At 49.0% G+C, this 19186-nt stretch overlaps 1 protein-coding gene across 2 annotated transcripts in view; it reads right to left on the minus strand.

Annotated features, from left to right (window-relative positions):
* Nucleotides 1–3971: 3971 nt before the first annotated feature.
* The window catches only part of DNAJC4 (DnaJ heat shock protein family (Hsp40) member C4), a 45842-nt gene continuing 30627 nt past the window's right edge, over nucleotides 3972–19186 (minus strand). For both annotated transcript variants that reach the window (XM_081841323.1, XM_081841324.1), the window contains exons 4-7: nucleotides 14581–14795; nucleotides 12728–12901; nucleotides 6252–6338; nucleotides 3972–4271 (exon numbers count right to left, since the gene is read on the minus strand). In XM_081841323.1, coding sequence (XP_081697449.1) covers nucleotides 4124–4271; nucleotides 6252–6338; nucleotides 12728–12901; nucleotides 14581–14795 — 624 coding nt within the window. In that variant the 3' untranslated portion in view covers nucleotides 3972–4123. The remainder of the gene's footprint in view (nucleotides 4272–6251; nucleotides 6339–12727; nucleotides 12902–14580; nucleotides 14796–19186) is intronic.

Consider the following 19186-nt stretch of genomic DNA (forward strand, 5'->3'; position numbering starts at 1 on the left):
GCACGCTCTGTCCAGTGTTGGCAAGGTCTCCTGCAGACTTTGCCAACCTGGTGCCCTCCAGGGTTTTGGATGGCAGCTCCCATCAGCCCCTCCAACTGGCAGGACCAATTGTCCCCCCTGTAATCTAACAACTGTTGTTACCCTCCCTAGCACTTATATTTTACAGCAAACTTTGCCAGCCTGGTCCATTTCCCCCCATGTTTTGGACCGAGCTGTATTAGAAACCATTGGGAGGGCACCAGGTTGGCAAACTTCCCCTCAAATGTGAACTAACAAACTAAACCACATCCTTTACCTAACTCTCCTAGAGAGTCCTTACCAGAAGAGGGGACCCAGGAACACAGAAAGCTGCCTTCTGCTGAGTCATACCATTGGTCCATCTAGCTCAGTATTGTCTACACTGACTGGCAGCAGCTCTCCAGGGTTTCAGGCATAGAGTCTCTGTCGGCCCCACTTGGGGATTGCACCAGGGACCTTCTGCATGCCAAGCAGATGCTCTTGACCACTTGGCTACGGCTCGTCCTCCATGAAGCAGACTTCCTAAGCAGACTTAAAACCCTGGTACCTGGTTCACCAATTAAGACACGATTACGCTGCTTTGCTTGCTAAAGGAATCCAGCGACTGGGGAAATGCCTGGATTAGCCATGGGGTAGATGGGGAGGGGGAGATGTGCCGGGTCAGAATGGGAGGGGAGGGGCATGAATTCCACCCAGATTAGAGGGGGCCAATGCCTCTTCCTATCATTGCAAGGCTTTTCGTGCCTGAATTCCTTCAGTCCCGCTTTCCACATTTTCCCTCCTCCAATATATGTTAGAAGTAGCTCTGGCATGGCACACAACAGGGATGTGCAAAGGCCATATCATCTCCTGGAATAAGTGAAGTTAGCTATATCCCTGTCCCCTGCTGCAAAAACCTGGGTCATTTATGGGCAATTTCTGTTGGAAAACTAGGTGCTTCCTGAACCAGCCAGCAGGGGGTGGTAGCTGTATAACACACACCCCTGCAGAGATACTGCATGTGAATCTATGTGCAAGTACACATGAATGCACATGCAAGAGGCACACTTCTATTTCATTATTTTGGTTATGGATGTTTATGTCCTAATGTCCTAAGTGTCACTAACTTAACACCCCGCCTGCGAGATTTGCACCGGCTGCCAGTTTGCTGCCGGGTCAAGTTCAATGTGTTGGTACACATAAGACCATATACAGCTCAGGGTCAGGTTAGCTGAGAGACCGCCTTACTCTTTATGCACTCAGTAGATCCCTGTGATCTGCGGGGGAGTTTCTCCTGCAAGTTCCAAAGATCTGGGAAGCCCACTTCACAGTAGCTCAGAGCAGGGCTTCTAGGACGGCTGCCTGTTGAGAAACAACAGGCACCCTTTGGAAATAACGGAAGTAATTATTGTTCCAGCAGGTTTTCTCAGCTGGATAAATGGGTCTTGACCACAAGCATCTATTTTACTGTGTTTTGCTTTAAGCGGATGGGCATGTTTAAATTTTTTAAAAACCTGCTCGCTGATTTCATTGTACATTGCCTGGTGATGATTGTGGGGAAGGCAATTAATAAAATACTGGAATGATCATAACGAATGCTTTGCCATTACCCAACTTCGTAAGCTCCCACATGCCCAGTGGCGTAGCGTGGGTTGTCAGCACCCGGGGCAAGGCAAGTAATTTGCGCCCCCTAACCCGTGGATTTGCGCCCCCTAACCCGTGGATTTGCGCCCCCTAACCCGTGGATTTGCGCCCCCTAACCCGTGGATTTGCCCTAACCCCAGATGTTGCGCCCGGTGCGGCCGGCCCCCCCTGCACCCCCCACGCTACGCCACTGCACATGCCGCATCCTTTGCGTGAACATGTGCACACACAGGCCCTCCTAGGTGCTGGGGACATACATGTACAAACCCTTGGGCATGCTCCAGCAGTTGAGGGCTGCTCCTTTATCCCCCTGCCGCCTCCCTCCTGAGAGCAGGAAGCTTTGTAGTTCAGGCCCCTGCGCACAATGAGATTAAACCAGCATTTCACACATAGTTCCCCTTGCAAGCCATGGTCTTGCTAATCCTCCCTGCACGTCACTCTGAGCTACCTCCAAAGGTTCATTTTCTCCTACACTCCCCCACCCTCTATTTGCTGGAAATAACAGGCTCCAAAGGGGGCAAGGGGGCACAACCTTCCTTTCAATACTTGAGTTTCCCTCTACTTAGTCCCTGGCTGAATACACACCATATGGTTCCCCCCCCCCAAAAAAATCCCGGGAACTGTTGCTTACCCCTCAGAGAACTACATTTCCCACCATCCTTAAGACACTATGGTTCCCAGAATTCTTTGAGGGAAGGCAAGTGCTTTAAATGCATGGTGTCTGCGCAGCTCCTCTTTATTGTGCCCCGGCACAAAACATTTAAAGCCACTGAGGCATTAAGCCCAGAGAAGGCTGCCTGTGGTATCTCTGCATGAATCACTGGTCTAGGCCTTTTGTCAATCAGCCACTGCCCAAGGCGGGGTAATATTGCCATGCCTTTGCACTGAGCGCGACTGAATTGCTTCCACTGTGGAAATACAGAATTACTAGCCTTCAGAAGAAGTTACCCATTTCATCTCTGAGTGAGTAACAGCCCTAAGCAATCTCCTTCCAATCACACTCAGAACAGTGAAAAAGAGGGTAGATGAGCTGTTCTGAGGTCCCATCTCGATTATGCATTTAAGGCAATGCCATAGCACTTTGAACAACCACGGCTTCCCCCAAAGGCCTGTAGTTTTTCTCAAGGGTGCCAAGATCCATCTTCCACCTTCAAAGAGCTTTAATATTTAGAGTGGTTTTAACAGCCAATCCCTCTTCCCAAGGTGCTCTGGGAATTATAGCTCTGTGAGGGGAATAGGACTCTCCTTACCTTGCCTTCGCAAACAACAATTTCTAGGATTTTTTGAGGAGAAAGCTCTGTTTAAAGTGGCATGATAGTGATTTAAACATATAGTGAAGATGGGACCTGGGTGTGGGTGGGTGTTTAATTCTTGCTCTTACAAACCTCTCATGTTTAGAAAATGCTGCTTCAGACAACACAGAGTGGCAAAGCAAGAGGAATGAGTGGCGTGCTGTTTGGTTACCTGGAGGTTCTGCTCATCTGAGCTGCCCACATCAAGACTGCAGGTTTCCACTTTCCAGGATGGGCTGCAACACTGAGTTGGAGGATGAGGGAAAAGCTGTGTGTCCCCTTTCCATATTTGAGGTGTCACAGGCCCAGCTGTGCTGGCTGATGGAGCCTGAAGTCCACAGGGCAGAGGAATAGACTGGGCCAGTTCCAACTGCTGAAATATTCAGCAGCCAGCTTGGGAGGACACCCTAGACCTGAGGTGGGAAATATTTTTCAAAATGAGGGCCACATTCCCTTCTGCGCCACACTCTGGGGGCCGCATGCCAGTGGTGGGTGGCCCCAGAGCCAAAAGTGGGTGGAGCGACCCATGCAAATTTTACCTTTGTACAGTAGACTAGTTTCTACACACACTCCCACAGCACTCTCTGTCTTCCCATCCAGGAAAGCAGTGTCAAAGTTCAGGGAAGCATCCCAGCCAGGCAGAAAGAAGGATGTGAAGCAGGACCAGTGAGGGGTGTGGCCTGAGGAAGTGAGGTGTGCTGTGGGGACAGTCCTGAGGGCCAGGCATTTGGCTCCCACACCTGAGCTGCCCCACCCCTGCCATAGACCAAGAGCTGGCAATGCAGGCCGTTGCCAATCCTGGCTCCTAGACCCTGCTTCCAATTAAACTCCTGGGTGGAGAAACATGCTTTAAGCCAAGCCAGACCATCGGCTCCATCTAAGCTCAGTAATGTCTGCACCTGTCCAGGGTTTCAAGGCAGGGGGTCTCTCCCAGTCCTACCTGGAGAGGCCATAACAGGGTGGAGTGGAGGAAGGGCAGAGGGCATATTTCTGTGTGGCAAGAGAGGTAGGCCAAGGAAAACAACAACAGAGGCCCAGTTTTCACTGCACAGCGATGTTTCTATTAGGAAGGAGGACAAGTGGAGAAATGGGTGGTGGAGGCTCAGAAATGCCCCTTCCTCAGCAGCTGGCCACAACCAAAGGCAGGGAACCCAGGCTTGAGGATTTCAGGTCCAACTTAGTTTTTCTTTTCATTTGGCAGTGGAGATGGGGGGAGCCGTTTCCCTCCCAGAGTCCAAGGCTCCTCCTGGAACTTGCTTGGAGATAGCGCTGTTTCGCTGGGCGAATTCGGCATGCTTCTGCCGCAGTAGCTCCTGCTGCTTCTGGAAGCCGATGGACCTGGGGTGGGGGAAGCACAAGCACCGCGGGTGAGAACCAACCAGGCTTCCTCCAGGCAAGCAAGCTCAGTGTTGCAGAGTGCTAAAACAAGCAGCCACCTTTATCAGCCCAAGGGGCACACTGACATTGCGGGAACCTTCCAAGGAGCCAGTGATGGTCAAAAGAGGGCAGAGCAATGGATGGGATTCTCACCCATGCACAGGAAGCCCCATTGCAGTCATGCAGAAATCAGTGGTACACACACAGAAAGAAGACACACACACACACACACACACAGAGAGAGAGAGAGAGAGAGAGAGAGAGAGAGATGTCTCTCTCCATATCCAGGCAAGCAAGAAGCATCATCAGAGTTCAAGGACACATTCCAGCCAGGCAAAAGCATTCAAGGAGGGTGCAAAGCAGGGACAATGAGAGGCATGGCCTAGGGAGGAGGTATGGCCTGGGGAGACTTCCGAGGGCCAGACAGAGGGGCCTGGAGGGCCACATTTGCAGCTTGGGCCTGAGGTTCCCTACCCCTACAGTAAATCAAGAGCCTACTCAAAAGCGCTGCAAACCTTAGTACTGTGTCCCACATAAGCACACGTTGCACTGCAATGAATTCTTATCCCAGTTTTCAATGATACCAACTTCTTAAGTGCAGCCTTATTATGAGCTGGGCAGGGACTTACAGTTTTGTTGCTTCTAGTTTAACTATTTATTTGTGCTTTTATACTGTATTTTTATCTTGCGAATTGCAAGATATTTTGATAAAGGGTGGTTTGTTGGTTTGTTTGTGTATCACATTTGTTAGTCATTTTAGCTTGCCCAAGCCAAACCAGAGTGGCTTACAACCAAACCAACCAACAGCCCCACATTAAAACCAAGGATGGGTGGGAAATACAGTATCTGGGTTTACAGTTAACATTAATTTGTCTGCCTGCTAATCGTTCGCTCACCCCGCACTTTCGCACTTTCCAGTGCATCTCCCCGTAACTATTGTAACCGAAAGAAGTTGGCATTTGTTGTTGTTTTTTGAAGTAGGTTTGTTGCGCTAGGACGACAGAGCCCTTTAATCCGCTTTAAACGCCCAAACCTAAAGTTCTGATAAGCGCATGAATCCCTTGTGCAAAAGACAGACCATCTGGAGACATCCTAAGAGAGAATCCCAGGATACCTTGGGAGAAGAAGCCACTGTCCCTTCCAGACTGTTTTACAGGAAGGATTCAATTGCATACTGGAAATTTAGGTTTGCACAATTAAAGGAGATCAAACAGCTCTGGTGCAACGAATCCAAGTTAAAAACAACAGGCAGACCTTTTTGAAGTTAGGAAAACAAAGTTAGGAAATGTACTAAGGAGTGTGGGATAAAGGACTGACTAGTGGAAAGACATGCAACCACCACACAAGAAAATCAGAATGGAATGACAATGAGTGCTTGTATAATCTCCCTGCAAAGAAATCAGAACAAATTAAAAATAAGGTACTGGGGGCAGAAATCCGCATCTCAAGGATCTCAGCTTTCAATTTATTTATTTACTTTTAAGAGGCAAGTTTCTAGTCCTCATAGCCTCATGGGTTTCACCTGTTGGGGGTGGCAATTGCCCAGTAAAGTCACTTAAAAAAAATAGGAAGGGAAAAAAAAACTTCCAGTGGTCACACCATACATTTAAAGTACTTTTATACCACTTTAACGGGCTTCCTCCAAAGGATCCTGGGAACTGTGGTTTGTTAATGGTGCAGTACAGTTCTCAGCACCCTTAATGAAGTACAGTTCTCTGGATTCTCCATAACTGCTGAAATGGTATAATAGTGCTTTAAATTCACAATGTGGACAACTTGTAGGGTTCAGTGCTACCCAGAGCTTTGACTGTACTTAGCAAAACTTAAAAATAAATTATGGAAATTATGGAAATTAAGGAAAATACAGTCATGTTGTAGAAAGAATACAGTTCACATTGAGGGTCATTTATGTGGGGTTAAAAAAAATGAGAATACATGTACCTAGCCCGTTCCTTGCTCTCATTATATATCTGGGTTATGACCCGGTCCTTCTCATCCATGAAGTTGTTGTGAACTTTCTCCAGCTTCCTGCAAAAAAGGAAGAGAAAAAAGGTGTTTGGGTAGGTTTAGAAGTGGAACAGAAGCAGTAAAGCATTACTGGTTAGCGTTGGTAATGCATTTAACAGAAACTGCTGTACTGCAGCAGAATGGAAACAGTAGTGCTGATTGCGAAGGACCCAGGGAGGGCAGAAATCATTGTGCCTCCTTATAGCCCTAGCTCAAGACAGAGGCCTTCCCTGGGGTGGGAGTGCAAGGAAACAAGAGATGGTGTAAGACCAAATATCCTGTTCCCTTGCAGGTGGGGGAAGCAGTCAGATATATTTTCTGCCCTGGTCCGTGACTTTTTTTTACAACTGGGGTGGGAGGGTTTGGGGAGACAGATGTGGAAGAGGATGAGATGGACTCTTTTGGTTCGGAATTCCAAGTGGACAATGAGGTCCATCTAGCTCAGTGTTGTCTACACTGAATGGCAGCAGATCTCCAAGGTTTCAGGCAGGGATCTCTCCCAACCCCACCTGGAGATGCCATCAGGGATTGACCCTGGCACCTTCTGTATGCTAAGCAGTTGCCCTGTCAACAAACAACAGCCCCCCCCCCAATGTTCCCTGCATTCTATGTTTCAGTTGCACACAAATGCTGTTGGTGCTGGGTGTTTCCTTCCATTTGGCAGACTGCCTTTCCCTCTCCCTGAATGTCTGACAACATTATATTCACAGCAAGTCAAAGAGACTGCTACTGCTTATTCCACTAGTGCCTCACCTCCTGAAACAACGGCAGGGGTGCCACGGTTCTAATAAATACAAGTCCTATTGATGCGCAGGGAAGAAGAGCTAATGAAGGACTCAACCCACCCACCCTGTTTCCATCTTCCCAAATTTCCATGAGAAAATGTCTTGCCACTTAATAGCCTTTTTGTGTGTTTACCCTGGGCTCCACAAAACTGGGCTTGTGTGGTTTTGTGTGTGTGTGTGTGTGTGTGTGTGTGTGTGTAAAGCAGGGAGGGTGGCAGAATTTGCTATGAGCAAACTGAACTGGCCCACAGACTGCTTGTCCGCTCTTTGCAAGACAACCTTCCTTGCAGATTTCCCCTAATACTGTTTTGCTTTTAGCATTTTTCTAATATGACAACATTTGTTCCCACACAATTTACGGCTCGTCCAGACTCCCCCCCCCCCTCCCCACTTTCCACAAGGGAAAACCTGCTATTTATCACAGAACTGGTGCAAACAGCAATTGGGTTTTCTGCAAGTGGGCATTTGCTCCAATTCAGTGGTACAGAGCAGGTTTTCCCAGGCAAAAAGCTCTCAGAACCATGCTTCCTAGGCATGGGACAAACACAAGTGTGGACACCATCACTAAATTTGTCCTCAACTGTCTGCTAACTGGGTATTGCAGAAATGTGTATTTACTTTAACATCACAGTTGAAGTGTTGACGTGATTATGTTAGCCATTAACCACCATTAACATTCATTGTTTTATCGTTAACCTTTCTCTCGCCTTTTACCCCTGTGGCTTAGCCAAATGCACGGAGAAAGCACAGCCACTGTCTTACATCTTAATGTGAATCCATGACATCTGTTGATGCAACCCAAAATGGGCTTTGTGTGTATTTTGTGAGAGTTCAAGGGCAAGTCTGATGCACGTATTTTTTTCTAACAATGTCATAGTAATGGGTTAATTTTCCTATCATCTTGTTTATACTTATTAATCCATGCAAAAAGACAATTTGCAGTTTTTGTTCTTTTTTTCCTGGGCAAAGTGCAGGGGGGGGGGGAGGTTGAGGGGAAATTATCAGCACTCCCTGAGAGCTATGCCTTGGCTCTTGACCAATTATGAACTGAGCTTTTGGGGGTGTGGTGAGTCACTCATTTGCTTGGCAATATACGTGAAAATGCTAGTCGGCTGACAAGAAAAGAAATGGCAAAGAGCTGTAACTCCAGTGAGTGGCTGGGTGTGGGGAAGAGATTCATCACCGCCTCATCATCCTCACTTGAACTGACAGTAACCCTGCAGCAAGATGCATGCTTCAATGGGCAATCATCGGCTCATTGAGTTTTCAGTCAGCTCTGAAATCGTCATAAAAAAGTTGAACAGCAACGCTATTTCCGAAAAGCTGAAGGACCGGATCAGGAACAGTTAAAAATAGCGAAGTGAGAACTGAAACGAAACGGTACGGGTGACGAGTCCGTCGAATTGGATTAGATCCCGAGTGTAGAGCGTTTAGCTTCTTGAGCAGGCAGACGGCATTGCCCGTCCCAGAATCCTTTGCAAACGCCGCCTTTCGTTCTTAGCCAGCAAAATAAAATGAAAGGAATGTTTGTGGACTGACTGACAAGTGCATCCCTCAGTTCCCAAGTCTTTATCTGTGGGGAGATCACTCAAAGGTTCTGGAAGCGGGATTAAAAAAGCAGGCTGGCAACCGCCTGAGGAAAATGCCAGCTGAAATCTATCCATGGGTGGCCTCCACTGGGCATTTTTTGGTGGGGCAGGGTTGTGTCTTAAGCTCCACCAGCTTCGACAGCTGAAGGTGCCCTCCCTTGACAACCTGGGAAGAAGCAGGAAGCGGCAAAGCCGAGGCTCCCTCGCCCCAGCACTGTTCATACTGGGTGCATACCTCCTCCTCCTCCTCCTCCTCCTCCTCCTCCACCACCACCACCCCAGACATGTTAACTGCTCTGCAGAAAGATCCTCTGATCGCCGCCCAATACTGCTGCATGAATGAAAAGTGAGTGGATGCATTAATTATTTTATGAATGAAGAAGAACGTAAGAAGAGCCTTTATGGATCAGGGCAAAGGCCCATCTAATCTAGCTGCCTGTTCTCACAGTGGCCAATCAGATGCTTTTGGCATGTGGCGGCTCTCCAAGATTTCAGATGCGGTCTCCCCCAGCCCTACCTGGAGATGGAACCAGGGGCCTTCTACATGTAAATCAGATGCTCTGCCCCACACCCCCTGAGCCACAGCCCTTCCACAAACTTGGGGGAATGAGAAGCACGGACGGAGAGGCAGTTGATGGCAAGATGCCCTGCAAAAGCGGGAGGGGCATTCTTCCCCTGTTGCTCATCTCCCCACATGGGTGTGGAATTTGATTCACCCATGTGCCCTGCCCCCCCTTTTCAGGCCCCTTTAAATGCCCCTCCCCGTTCAAGCATAAGCAGGCATGTTTAATTGCATTAGGCTTGATTAAAGGCTGCTCACGATTAATCTCTCCCTGGTCATGGCCGGCTAATTAGGCAATGGATTAGAATTAGAATTGGCTGGCTGGCTGGCAGCCGGGGTTGGCAGGCTGCATTGCTGGGAGGGGGGCGGCGAAGCAAGCCAGGGGAAAAAAGAAAGGGAAAGAACCAGCTCAGCACCAGCAACTGCACAAGGGTCCACCGTACCAACAAGATAGGCCAAAAGGATGCAAAGGCAGTTGTCTCCGGAACCATGAGGGCTTGCGTCCCTTTCTGGGTTCAAAAGGAGGGACTTCCCCTACATGAAATCTGTGTGAATGTAAACCAGCACCAGCTTCTGCTAAAGAGCCCATGGCCTACAAGTGTCTGGTGTGGGCTCCTTCTATCTGCCATGCATGTTGCAATTATCCACGAAGCTCCCTTATAAAAGGACATACAGGCAACTCCCCTATTTACCTGTGTTCAAGGCACAAGCAACCGCGACCTCACGCATCGCTGTGAAGCCAGAAGTGGCATGAAAAGGGTCAAAAACGGCCTCAAAATAGTACAGAAACAGCAAAAATTGCACACAAACAGCATCTAAGAATCCCACGAACCTTTGCAAGTGCAATCCCAGCAGCCCTTGCACCTACCTTTGGAGGCTGTGGAGAGCTGGAGTTTGAGCAAGGAGGTTTGGAGGGAATGGTTTTGGTGAAGTTTGGTGGGATTTGTTTTTTAAAAGGTTTTTCAAGGGCTTCCAGAGGTTTAGTGCATGGGTAGGCAAACTAAGGCCTGGGGGCTGGACTTGGCCCAATCACCTTCTAAATCTGGCCCACGGACGGTCTGGGAATCAGCATGAGTAGAATGTGTCCTTTTATTTAAAATGCATCTCTGGGTTATTTGTGGGGCATAGGAATTCATTCATTTCCCCACCCCAAAAAAATATAATCCGGCCCCCAACAAGGTCTGAGGTACAGTAGACTGGCTCCCTGCTAAAAAAGTTTGCTGACCCCTGGTTTAGAGGGTGTTCACAGGCTTTTTTCAATGGTGTCCCCAATACTGTATACACATTTTCACTTAAATGTGCACATATCCCCCACACAGAAATAGGAAGTTGCCCGTACTTTTTCATGCAGCACGTAGTTAAACTCGCTTGCATAGGAGGCAGAGAAGGCCACCAACCTAGATGGCTTTAAAAGAGGATTACAGTGGTACCTCGGGTTACATACGCTTCAGGTTACAGACTCCGCTAACCCAGAAATAGTACCTCGGGTTAAGAACTTTGCTTCAGGATGAGAACAGAAATCGTGCAGCGGCAGCAGGAGGCCCCATTAGCTAAAGTGGTGCTTCAGGTTAAGAACAGTTTCAGGTTAAGATTGGACCTCCGGAACGAATTAAATACTTAACCCGAGGTACCACTGTAAATAAATTCATGGAGGAAGACAGCTATGAAAGGCTACTAGCCATGATGGCTAAGCTCTGCCTCCACAGCTGGAGGCAGCCATGCTTCTGAATAGCAGCTGCTGGAAGCCACAGGAGGGGAAAGGGCTCTTTTGCCCGAATCCTGCTTGCGGGTTCCCCACAGGCATCTGGTGAGAACAGGATGCAGGATGAGATGGGCCACTGACCTGATCTAGCAGGCTCTTAGCTCATTATTGCCTCCACCAACTGGCAGTGGCCCTGCAGGTAACCAGGCAAGAGATTCTCTCCCAGCCCTATGCTGCCAGGAATGGAACCTGGGACCTTCTTCATGCAAAGCAACGATGGCTTCAGCTATGATGGGGCTGATGTCAGCATTTGGAGGGCACTGGGTTGGCAAAGGGAATTCATGGAGAGAAGACAGCTGTGATCAATAAGTGGAACCTCCATGAGCAGGGGCAGTATACCTCTAAACAACAGCTGGGCTGTGAAGAAACCAGGAAAGGGAAAATCTTGCTTTTGCGTCCTGACTGTGGGCTTCCCCTAAGCACCCAGGTTGGAAAGAGGTTGGTGGAATAGTTTGGTTTGATCTAGCAGGACTCTTTCTGTGTTCTTATTCTCTCCATGTTGCATGGGGAGGGGAATGTGAGTGTGGCTTAAGGCCACCTGGAAAGTTCACAGCTGGGGCAAAATTTGAACCGAGGACTTCCTCATTTGTAGCTCAAGTGTCTTAGCTACTAAATTGGAAGGATCATTGCTCTGTGGCAGAGGGAGGGACACCTCCTGCCTGCAGAAGGTCTCAGGTTCACTCACTGGCCCCTCCGAAGAAAAAGATTTCAAGCAGCAGGCGAAGGGAAAGGCCCATCTCTGCCCAAGACCCTGCCGGTCAGAGAAGGCAATATTAGGCAGGATGGGCAAATGGCCCAGCCTGGGAGAAGGCAGCTTATAATGTTCCAGTGCTCCTGCCTTGAGCTCCTTAGAGAAAAAGGTGGGATATAAATGCAAAATAAATAATGATCAGCAAAGAACTGCAGTGGGTTGGACTAGACGACCCTTGGGGTTCCCTTCAACTCTACAATTCACACACACACACACACACACACACACACTCCACCAAAGAAGGGAGAGGAGTTGGCTCCCAGTATCAAGGAACAAGAGTGGCTTGCAAATCACACAGCCTCCTCAGAACTTTTGGGGCTGCCCACTTTTCCACGCAGCTTGTCTTCATGATGGTAAAGCAGGGTGGTGTGGGCAGGATACCTTTGGAGGCGGTCCAGGGGTGAGGAGGCAGCAGGGCGTGCTGTCAGAGAAGATTCCCAATGCCCTACTTAGCTCTTTGCCCCTGCATTGGCTCAGCAAACTATGCGGAAGAAACTAACGCAGCTAAATCTGTGCGATGCATTGTCTAGCTTCACCAGGGCAGCGATGGGGAAGCTGTTATAGCCCGATGGCATATTCCCTTCTGGGCAACCTTTGGGAGGGGGCGGAGAGAAGGGCAAAAGTGGGTGGAGCCAAGGATGCAATTTTTTACCTTAGTATAGTAGGCTAGTTTCAACACCCACACTCACACCCACACCCCTCTCTCTCCTTCCTCCAGGCCAGCAGGAGGCGCTATCAGAGTTCAAGGACACATCCCAGACAGGCAAAAGCACTCAAGGAGGGTGTGGAGCAGGGCTGGTGAGGGGTGTGGCCTGCTGAGAGTTCTGAGGGCCAGATACAGAGGCCTAGGGGGCCACTTTCAATCCCCTGAGCTTCCCCACCCCAGAACTTTAAACCTGGAACCTTCTCATCTGGTTTTGGGTGGTGGGCAGGGACGGAGGAAAAGGGAGCAGCCCCATACCTGAATCCTATGTAGTGGGCAGATAAGCCGCCCACTATGACGAGCAAACAGTACGCAAAGATGTATCTGTTCTGGCGACGCTTCCTCTCGAACTCGGGGCCTGAGAATGACTCTGAAGGAGAGTAGTGGAACTGTTGCCAATACCGTACGTCCTCGTTGGGCTCTGATGCGCTCCTGCAGGGAAAAGCAGAAAGTCAGCACAGGGCTGGCACAGAGACCGCTGCACTCTGGTTGGCTGGCTGCTTACAGAACTGGGCAGGTGCAAGATTTTTTGGTGCCCTCTACAGTTGGGGGGCGAACAGGGGGCTGTAGAGCCTGAAGGAGGAAGTTCTGGCCTTCCAGGTGGGGTTGGCCTCCATCTCCCATCAGCCCCCAGCCAGCATGGCCAATGGCAAGAGATGATGGGCAGCTGTAGCTCCAAAACACCTGGCAGCCCAAGCTTGAAGAGCCCTGACCAGTGGTGGTGCAATGTAATTTTGTTATGTACTGAGTTGAATAGGATCCAAAATGCAGCAGTCTGATTGGTCCTAGAACAATGCAGCAGTATGATTGGTCCACAGGAGCCACCCAATCCAGCTCCAGGTGGAAGTGAATCTGCAACCTGATTGGCCTACAAGAGAATCCTGGAATTAGCCAATCACGTGCGGCCCATTGTGTAAATAATGTATATAAAGGAGATATTTGGGGGGAACTTTCATTCCTCACTACTATAAGCTGAATAAAAAGCATGAAATCCACACTCGACTTCGAGTATATTTCAAATTGCTTAAGGCAGAGGACAAAGAAGGATAGCGATCAATGGCTACTAGCCAACGGCAAGGTTGCCTCTGAGTCCCATTTGCCAGGGATCACAAGCGAGGAGAGCCTTCAGGTCCTGCTTGTGAGCTTCCCATGTGGTCGGCCCCTGCCAGAACAGGATGCTGAACCAGATTGGTCTGACCCCCCAGATGGGCGGGGTATGAACAATAAAATTATCATCCCCATTATTATTATTATTATTACTACTGCATACCCTCCAACCTTCCTGCGGATGCGTCTTTCTGTACCAAGCTCTCAAAGGAGCCGGCTGACTCGCACAAGAGTACAGCACCTCTGCAAGTGTTGGTTCATCCTCCTCCACGAGCTCAGCACTGGAGGGAGAAAACGGGACATTCCGGGATTCAAACCAGAAGCTGGGATGGCTTCTGCAATTCCAGGATGTCCAGAGGAAATCAGGACACTTCAGGGTACACTGGGAATCGCAAATGTGATTTTATATGGTGACCCGCCCTGAGATCTGTGGATGAAGGGCTGTATAGAAATTTAATAAATGATAATAATAATATTGATTGGGATGTGGGTGGCGCTGTGGGTTAAACCACAGAGCCTAGGACTTGCCGATCAGAAGGTCGGCGGTTCAAATCCCCGCGACAGGGTGAGCTCCCGTTGCTCAGTCCCTGCTCCTGCCAACCTAGCAGTTCGAAAGCACGTCAAAGTGCAAGTAGATAAATAGGTACCACTCCGGTTGGAAGGTAAATGGCGTTTCCGTGTGCTGCTCTGGTTCGCCAGAAGCGGCTTAGTCATGCTAGCTACATGACCTGGAAGCTGTAAGCGAGATGAGTGCCGCAACCCCAGAGTTGGTCACGACTGGACCTAATGGTCAGGGGTCCCTTTACCTTTACCTTAATAATAATATTAAGTGGGGAGAGTTGCTGTTGTGCTCAGGTTCTGCTTATCAGGTTCCCATAACAGGCACAAGGAGGTGAGAACAAGATGACGGACTGGATCTTTTACCCTTATGTGAGCCGTTGGCGTGAAGCTCGCAGGACAGGAAGCTTTGTTCCCAGAGCTGGGGGGCATCTCTCGTTCCGTACCTTTTCCCGAAGTTGCCCAAATCAAAAGGGTTCCTCCAGGCACTACTGCTGGTGCTACTGCCATGGCTGCCTGGGGGAGGCCGAGCTTCTTGGGCTGCTTGTGTGCTGTCGTAGCGCCTCCTGCTGCTGACCTTGCTGAGCACCCGGTAGGCCTCATTGAGCTTCACAAACTGGCTGTGCAGCTCAGGGTTGCCTGGGTCGCTGTCGGGGTGGAGCTGTGGAGAGGAGAGGAGCTCAGGTGGTTAGAGCGCAGTGCTGATAATGCCAAGGTGGCAGGTTCTATCCCCGCATGGGACAGCGGCATATTCCTGCAACGCAGGGGGCTGGACTAGGTGAACCTCAGGGTCCCTTCAAACCCTATGAGAAAAGGCTGGCCTCATACGCGCCCCTCCTGCACCCCCCCATCCCAAAGATTTCCCAAAGAGGATTTGCTGCAGCTTCTGCTTCTCTGGTGATTCACAGGTCATGGTGGAGACCTGACTTACCGTAAAATACTGAGCCAACTGGCTTAATATTTATTATTATTATTATTATTATTATTATTATTATTATTATTATTATTATTACTACTACTACTACTACTACTACTACTATTTGCATTTATAGCCAACCTTTTTTCTCTCTCCAAGGAGCTCAAGGTGGCATACATGGTTCTCCCGTCCTCATTTAATCCCCACATCATCCCTGCAAGGTAGGTCAAGTTGAGAGGCAGCGACTGGCCCAAGGCCTCCCAGTGAGCTTCACTGGTGAGTGGGGATTTGAGCCCTGGTCTCCCAGGTTCTCTTCTGACACTCTAACCACTACACCACACCGGCCAGCACAAAGCTTATGCAAAGGTCAGACTGCATCCAGATTTTTATCTGAGCATTTGTTTTCCTTTTTTTACTACAGCGAGCATTCACCCTGCATTTATTTTATTTGATCAAGCAATTTATGTGCCACTTAACTGCAACAATCTCTAAGCGGTTTACAGAGAATAAAAATTAAAACTATAAAATCAGACTTCAATTAAAATGCCTGCTGGGAGAAAAGAAAGGTATTCCATAGGCACTGGCAGTTCAGCAGGGAGGCGGCTCGTCTGACCTCAACTGGAAAGGAGGCCCGTAAGATTCTTCCTGATTTGCAAGCAGGGCATTTGCAGGTCTTCCCCTTAACCAGCTGTCCAACCCACACTTTTCAGCACATTTCCCTATCACCTTCTTAACCACAATGGTGAATTTGTAGCCCTAGGGCAACGGAGCACTTTAATTCACCTTAAATTGTTCAAATCTAAATTCCCCACTGAATCAGAGCAACTGCCAATGGGGTTTTCTGCGGACCAATGTTTGTTCCTGAGCAAGGGGGCAGGTCTTCACTGCCTGAGGAATATAACATCCACCTGGGAACATCAACCAAGCCTGTTCGCAGTCCCCTGTCAAACAGTTCATCTGCTTTGAAGATCAGGGGACTAGGCAGACTGGGACTTGTTTCTGGTTGCAAATCCTCTCAGAAGGCCAAGAAGAGAGGACCTTCTCTTCTCCCTCTGTATATCTGTAACACACAAGCCGCCTGAGAGCAAACCAGCTGGATTCGACTTGCCAGAACTGGCATTCTAAGTCTTGAGAGCATTTGGCACTTCTTCCTGTATGCACTTTCTTGCAAGCGTATCGTTGCTTCAGAAGGACTAGAAACTTGCTGCTTTGAGTTTTTGTGACTGAAAATGGAGATCCTCAGAAACCGGCCTCCAACACTTCTGCAGAATGACAGCATAGGTACAGCTTCCCAGAACCACCTTAGCCTTCCTCTTATCAGATGTTTTGGCTAACATTTAAACAGTCACTGCATCGCCCTCCCAACGCCCTCCCCGCCTCCTGCAGTCCTAGTCTCACCTGCTCTAGTCTCTTCTCTTTTTGGTACAGCATCTAACACACTGTTGGCTTTGAATAGAAGCATAAGAAGCTGTTTTTTCCTTAATCAGACCATCGGGTTCATCTAACCAGGGGGCTCTCCAGACATCCTTTCTACTGTGCATTCATGATTATTTGTGCTCATGGTGGTATCAGGGCATTAATTTGCACATGGCCCCACTTTCAATTCCGCAAAAGTATCGGGCTTGCATTTCCAATCGGCGCACAACCCATAACTCCCCATGAAAACTTGCAGCTTTTTATATCACTGAATGATCTACGGCTGTTGTTTTTAATCCCGCTTTACTTCCACAATAGCACAAGAGTGCCTCCTCCAAACGACAAGAATGCGCTAACACTGGAGAAGCACCACAGAACAAATATTAAAGCAGAACGATGTCTGCATGGTCCAGTATAAATCCTAATGGACCATGCATATTGCAGAGTACACAATAAAATAGATGGCTGGAAGGGTCCAAAGACACTCCGGTCACCCCAGGCTGGCACCCTCCTCTGTAAGCTGCTGCTGTCTGAGCTTGGCTGCCAGGGAGGTGAGGCATTGGACTCAAAATCTCTAATTCTATCTGGCTAAGCTGTAGTTGTCTCCTAGCTGAGCTTTTGCAAAAAGCTGACTACCAGCAAAGGGGAGAAGGGCCTCGCTGGCTTGTTCCAAAAACAATATGTTGGGACAGAGACCCTGGCCTGAGGCTGCTGCTGCCCCTGCACTGGCCGCCCCTGTATTCCCACAAGACCATCCATCACAGAGCCGTGCGCAGTGGGTGGCAACAAAGAGACGTTGCGAGCCAACATGCCGAGACCAGGAGCTCCTCTGCTTCCCGGACCGGAGGAGAGGCAGGCGAAAAGAGTTCAAGGCTGCAGCCTGATAAGTCTCTTCCTGAGGAAGATCCCAGCAAAGACTGCATTCCAGGCTGTCCTCACAAACTGTTAGCAAGGAAGGCATGGGGTGAAGCTGGGTGGGAATTTGTACTCAAGGGTGTTCATGGGTGGGGGGGGGGGAGAAGGACAGTCTGATCCCATAGCCTGGTCCTGGTAAGAGCCAGGAAACCTTATATGTGTATCTGCACCAGTCCAAGAGGAAGGTCCTTGAGGACTTCCTGTGTAGCTCAGAGCTTTGTGGGCCCGATTGCTGTGTTTTTTCCTAGCCCATGGGCTGAATATGACCATGCAGGTATCTTTATCTAGGCCCCAGGACTCTTCCAGCCTCCATCTCACCTCATCATACCCTGCTCTGAGCCCTCCTTGACTACTTTTTGCCATGGACGATGGAGAGGTGGGAGTTTATTGGGTGTAGAATGAATTTGTTTGTTTGTTTGTTTATTACATTATTACAGTTGTAATCTCATAATGCAGAAATCTCTGGATTTCACATAGATGGAACATGGCCTACCGTACAAAGCTCTGTCCGCTTTCCCCTCTAGCCTTGCCCACTGCTGGCATGTGCCCCATCCCCCAGTAGGTGACCCATAAAGAAATGTGGCCATGGGGCTTTAAAAACCCCGCCACCTCTGGTCTGTAGTTGTAACCCACCCTGGGATTTATGTGAGGCGCAGGAGGACTTGGCCTCAAATATCTAGATGAACGATGGCCACTTCCTTCCCCGCCGAACCTCTTGGGAGTGGGGAGGCTCTTCGTAATTCCACTGGACTCTGAAACTCAGGGTGGGGCCATTCATGTGGCAGCCCCTAAGTTGTGGAACTCTCTCCCCACAGAGGTGGGCCGGACACCTTTGTCAGATAGCTTTTATAATATGCTGAAGACCCTTGTGAGAGAGATATTTTCAGGACCCACCCTGTTCCTGTGACTGTCATTTGTTTTAAACTGTATTTAATACTGAATTTTAAAATGTTGGGACCTTAGGGTGAAGGGCAGGTAAGAAACCAAAATAATGAGAATATTTAATAATGCTATCTTTCTGTGGGTTGTATCCGACTAAGTTCTTTTCAGAAGTCGGTGAACTTAAGTGAGTCATGTCTATTAACTTCAGTGGGTCTACTGTGAGTAGCACTTGCACTGGATACAACCCTTTTTTCCTTTCTAACTATAAATGCACAAACACAACAGCACTCTCCCTTTCTCCCTCTCATACACAGATACACACTTGCCATCTTCAGCCTCACTTTTTAAGGAGCTCAAGGCAGTATAAATGGTTCACTTTCCCATTTTTATCTTCACAAGAAATACCTGAGGTAGGCTAGTCTGAGAGAGCAAAGGGCTGAGGGGAGATATATATATTTTTGAACCAGTACCTCTTCAGTCCTAGACTTGCCACTCTAACCACTACACCACTCGGCCTCACCTAATGTCCTCTCCCTGCTAAACGAGGGCACTGTACGAGCACCTAAAAGGCCCCCGGGGAACAAAAGTGGGGTACAGAGCACCAAGGAAAAACCACCAGGGCGAAGTTGCCGGCAAGAGAATCTCACACTCGCCGCGCCATTCAGCTTGTCATCTTGACACGCTCCTCTGATTTAGCGTCGAACACAAGCAATTAAAACAGCCCTGCAGTTAAAACCATGGAGGCAAGAAGGGGGTGGGTGGGATTTTGGCTGGTGGAGAAAGAAATGAGGGGAATTTAGAATGGGGCACTTGTTCTCCCTGGAGGTAATCCTTCGGGTGAAATGAGTTCCCATAGACAACTCAAATGCGGGCTTGGCGGCGGGTGGGAAGGGGGAGAGGGGCCTGGAAATAACAGGGACCTC

The sequence above is a fragment of the Podarcis erhardii genome (genome assembly GCF_964252035.2).
Source record: "Podarcis erhardii genome assembly, chromosome: 15".
Classification (NCBI taxonomy): domain Eukaryota; kingdom Metazoa; phylum Chordata; class Lepidosauria; order Squamata; family Lacertidae; genus Podarcis; species Podarcis erhardii.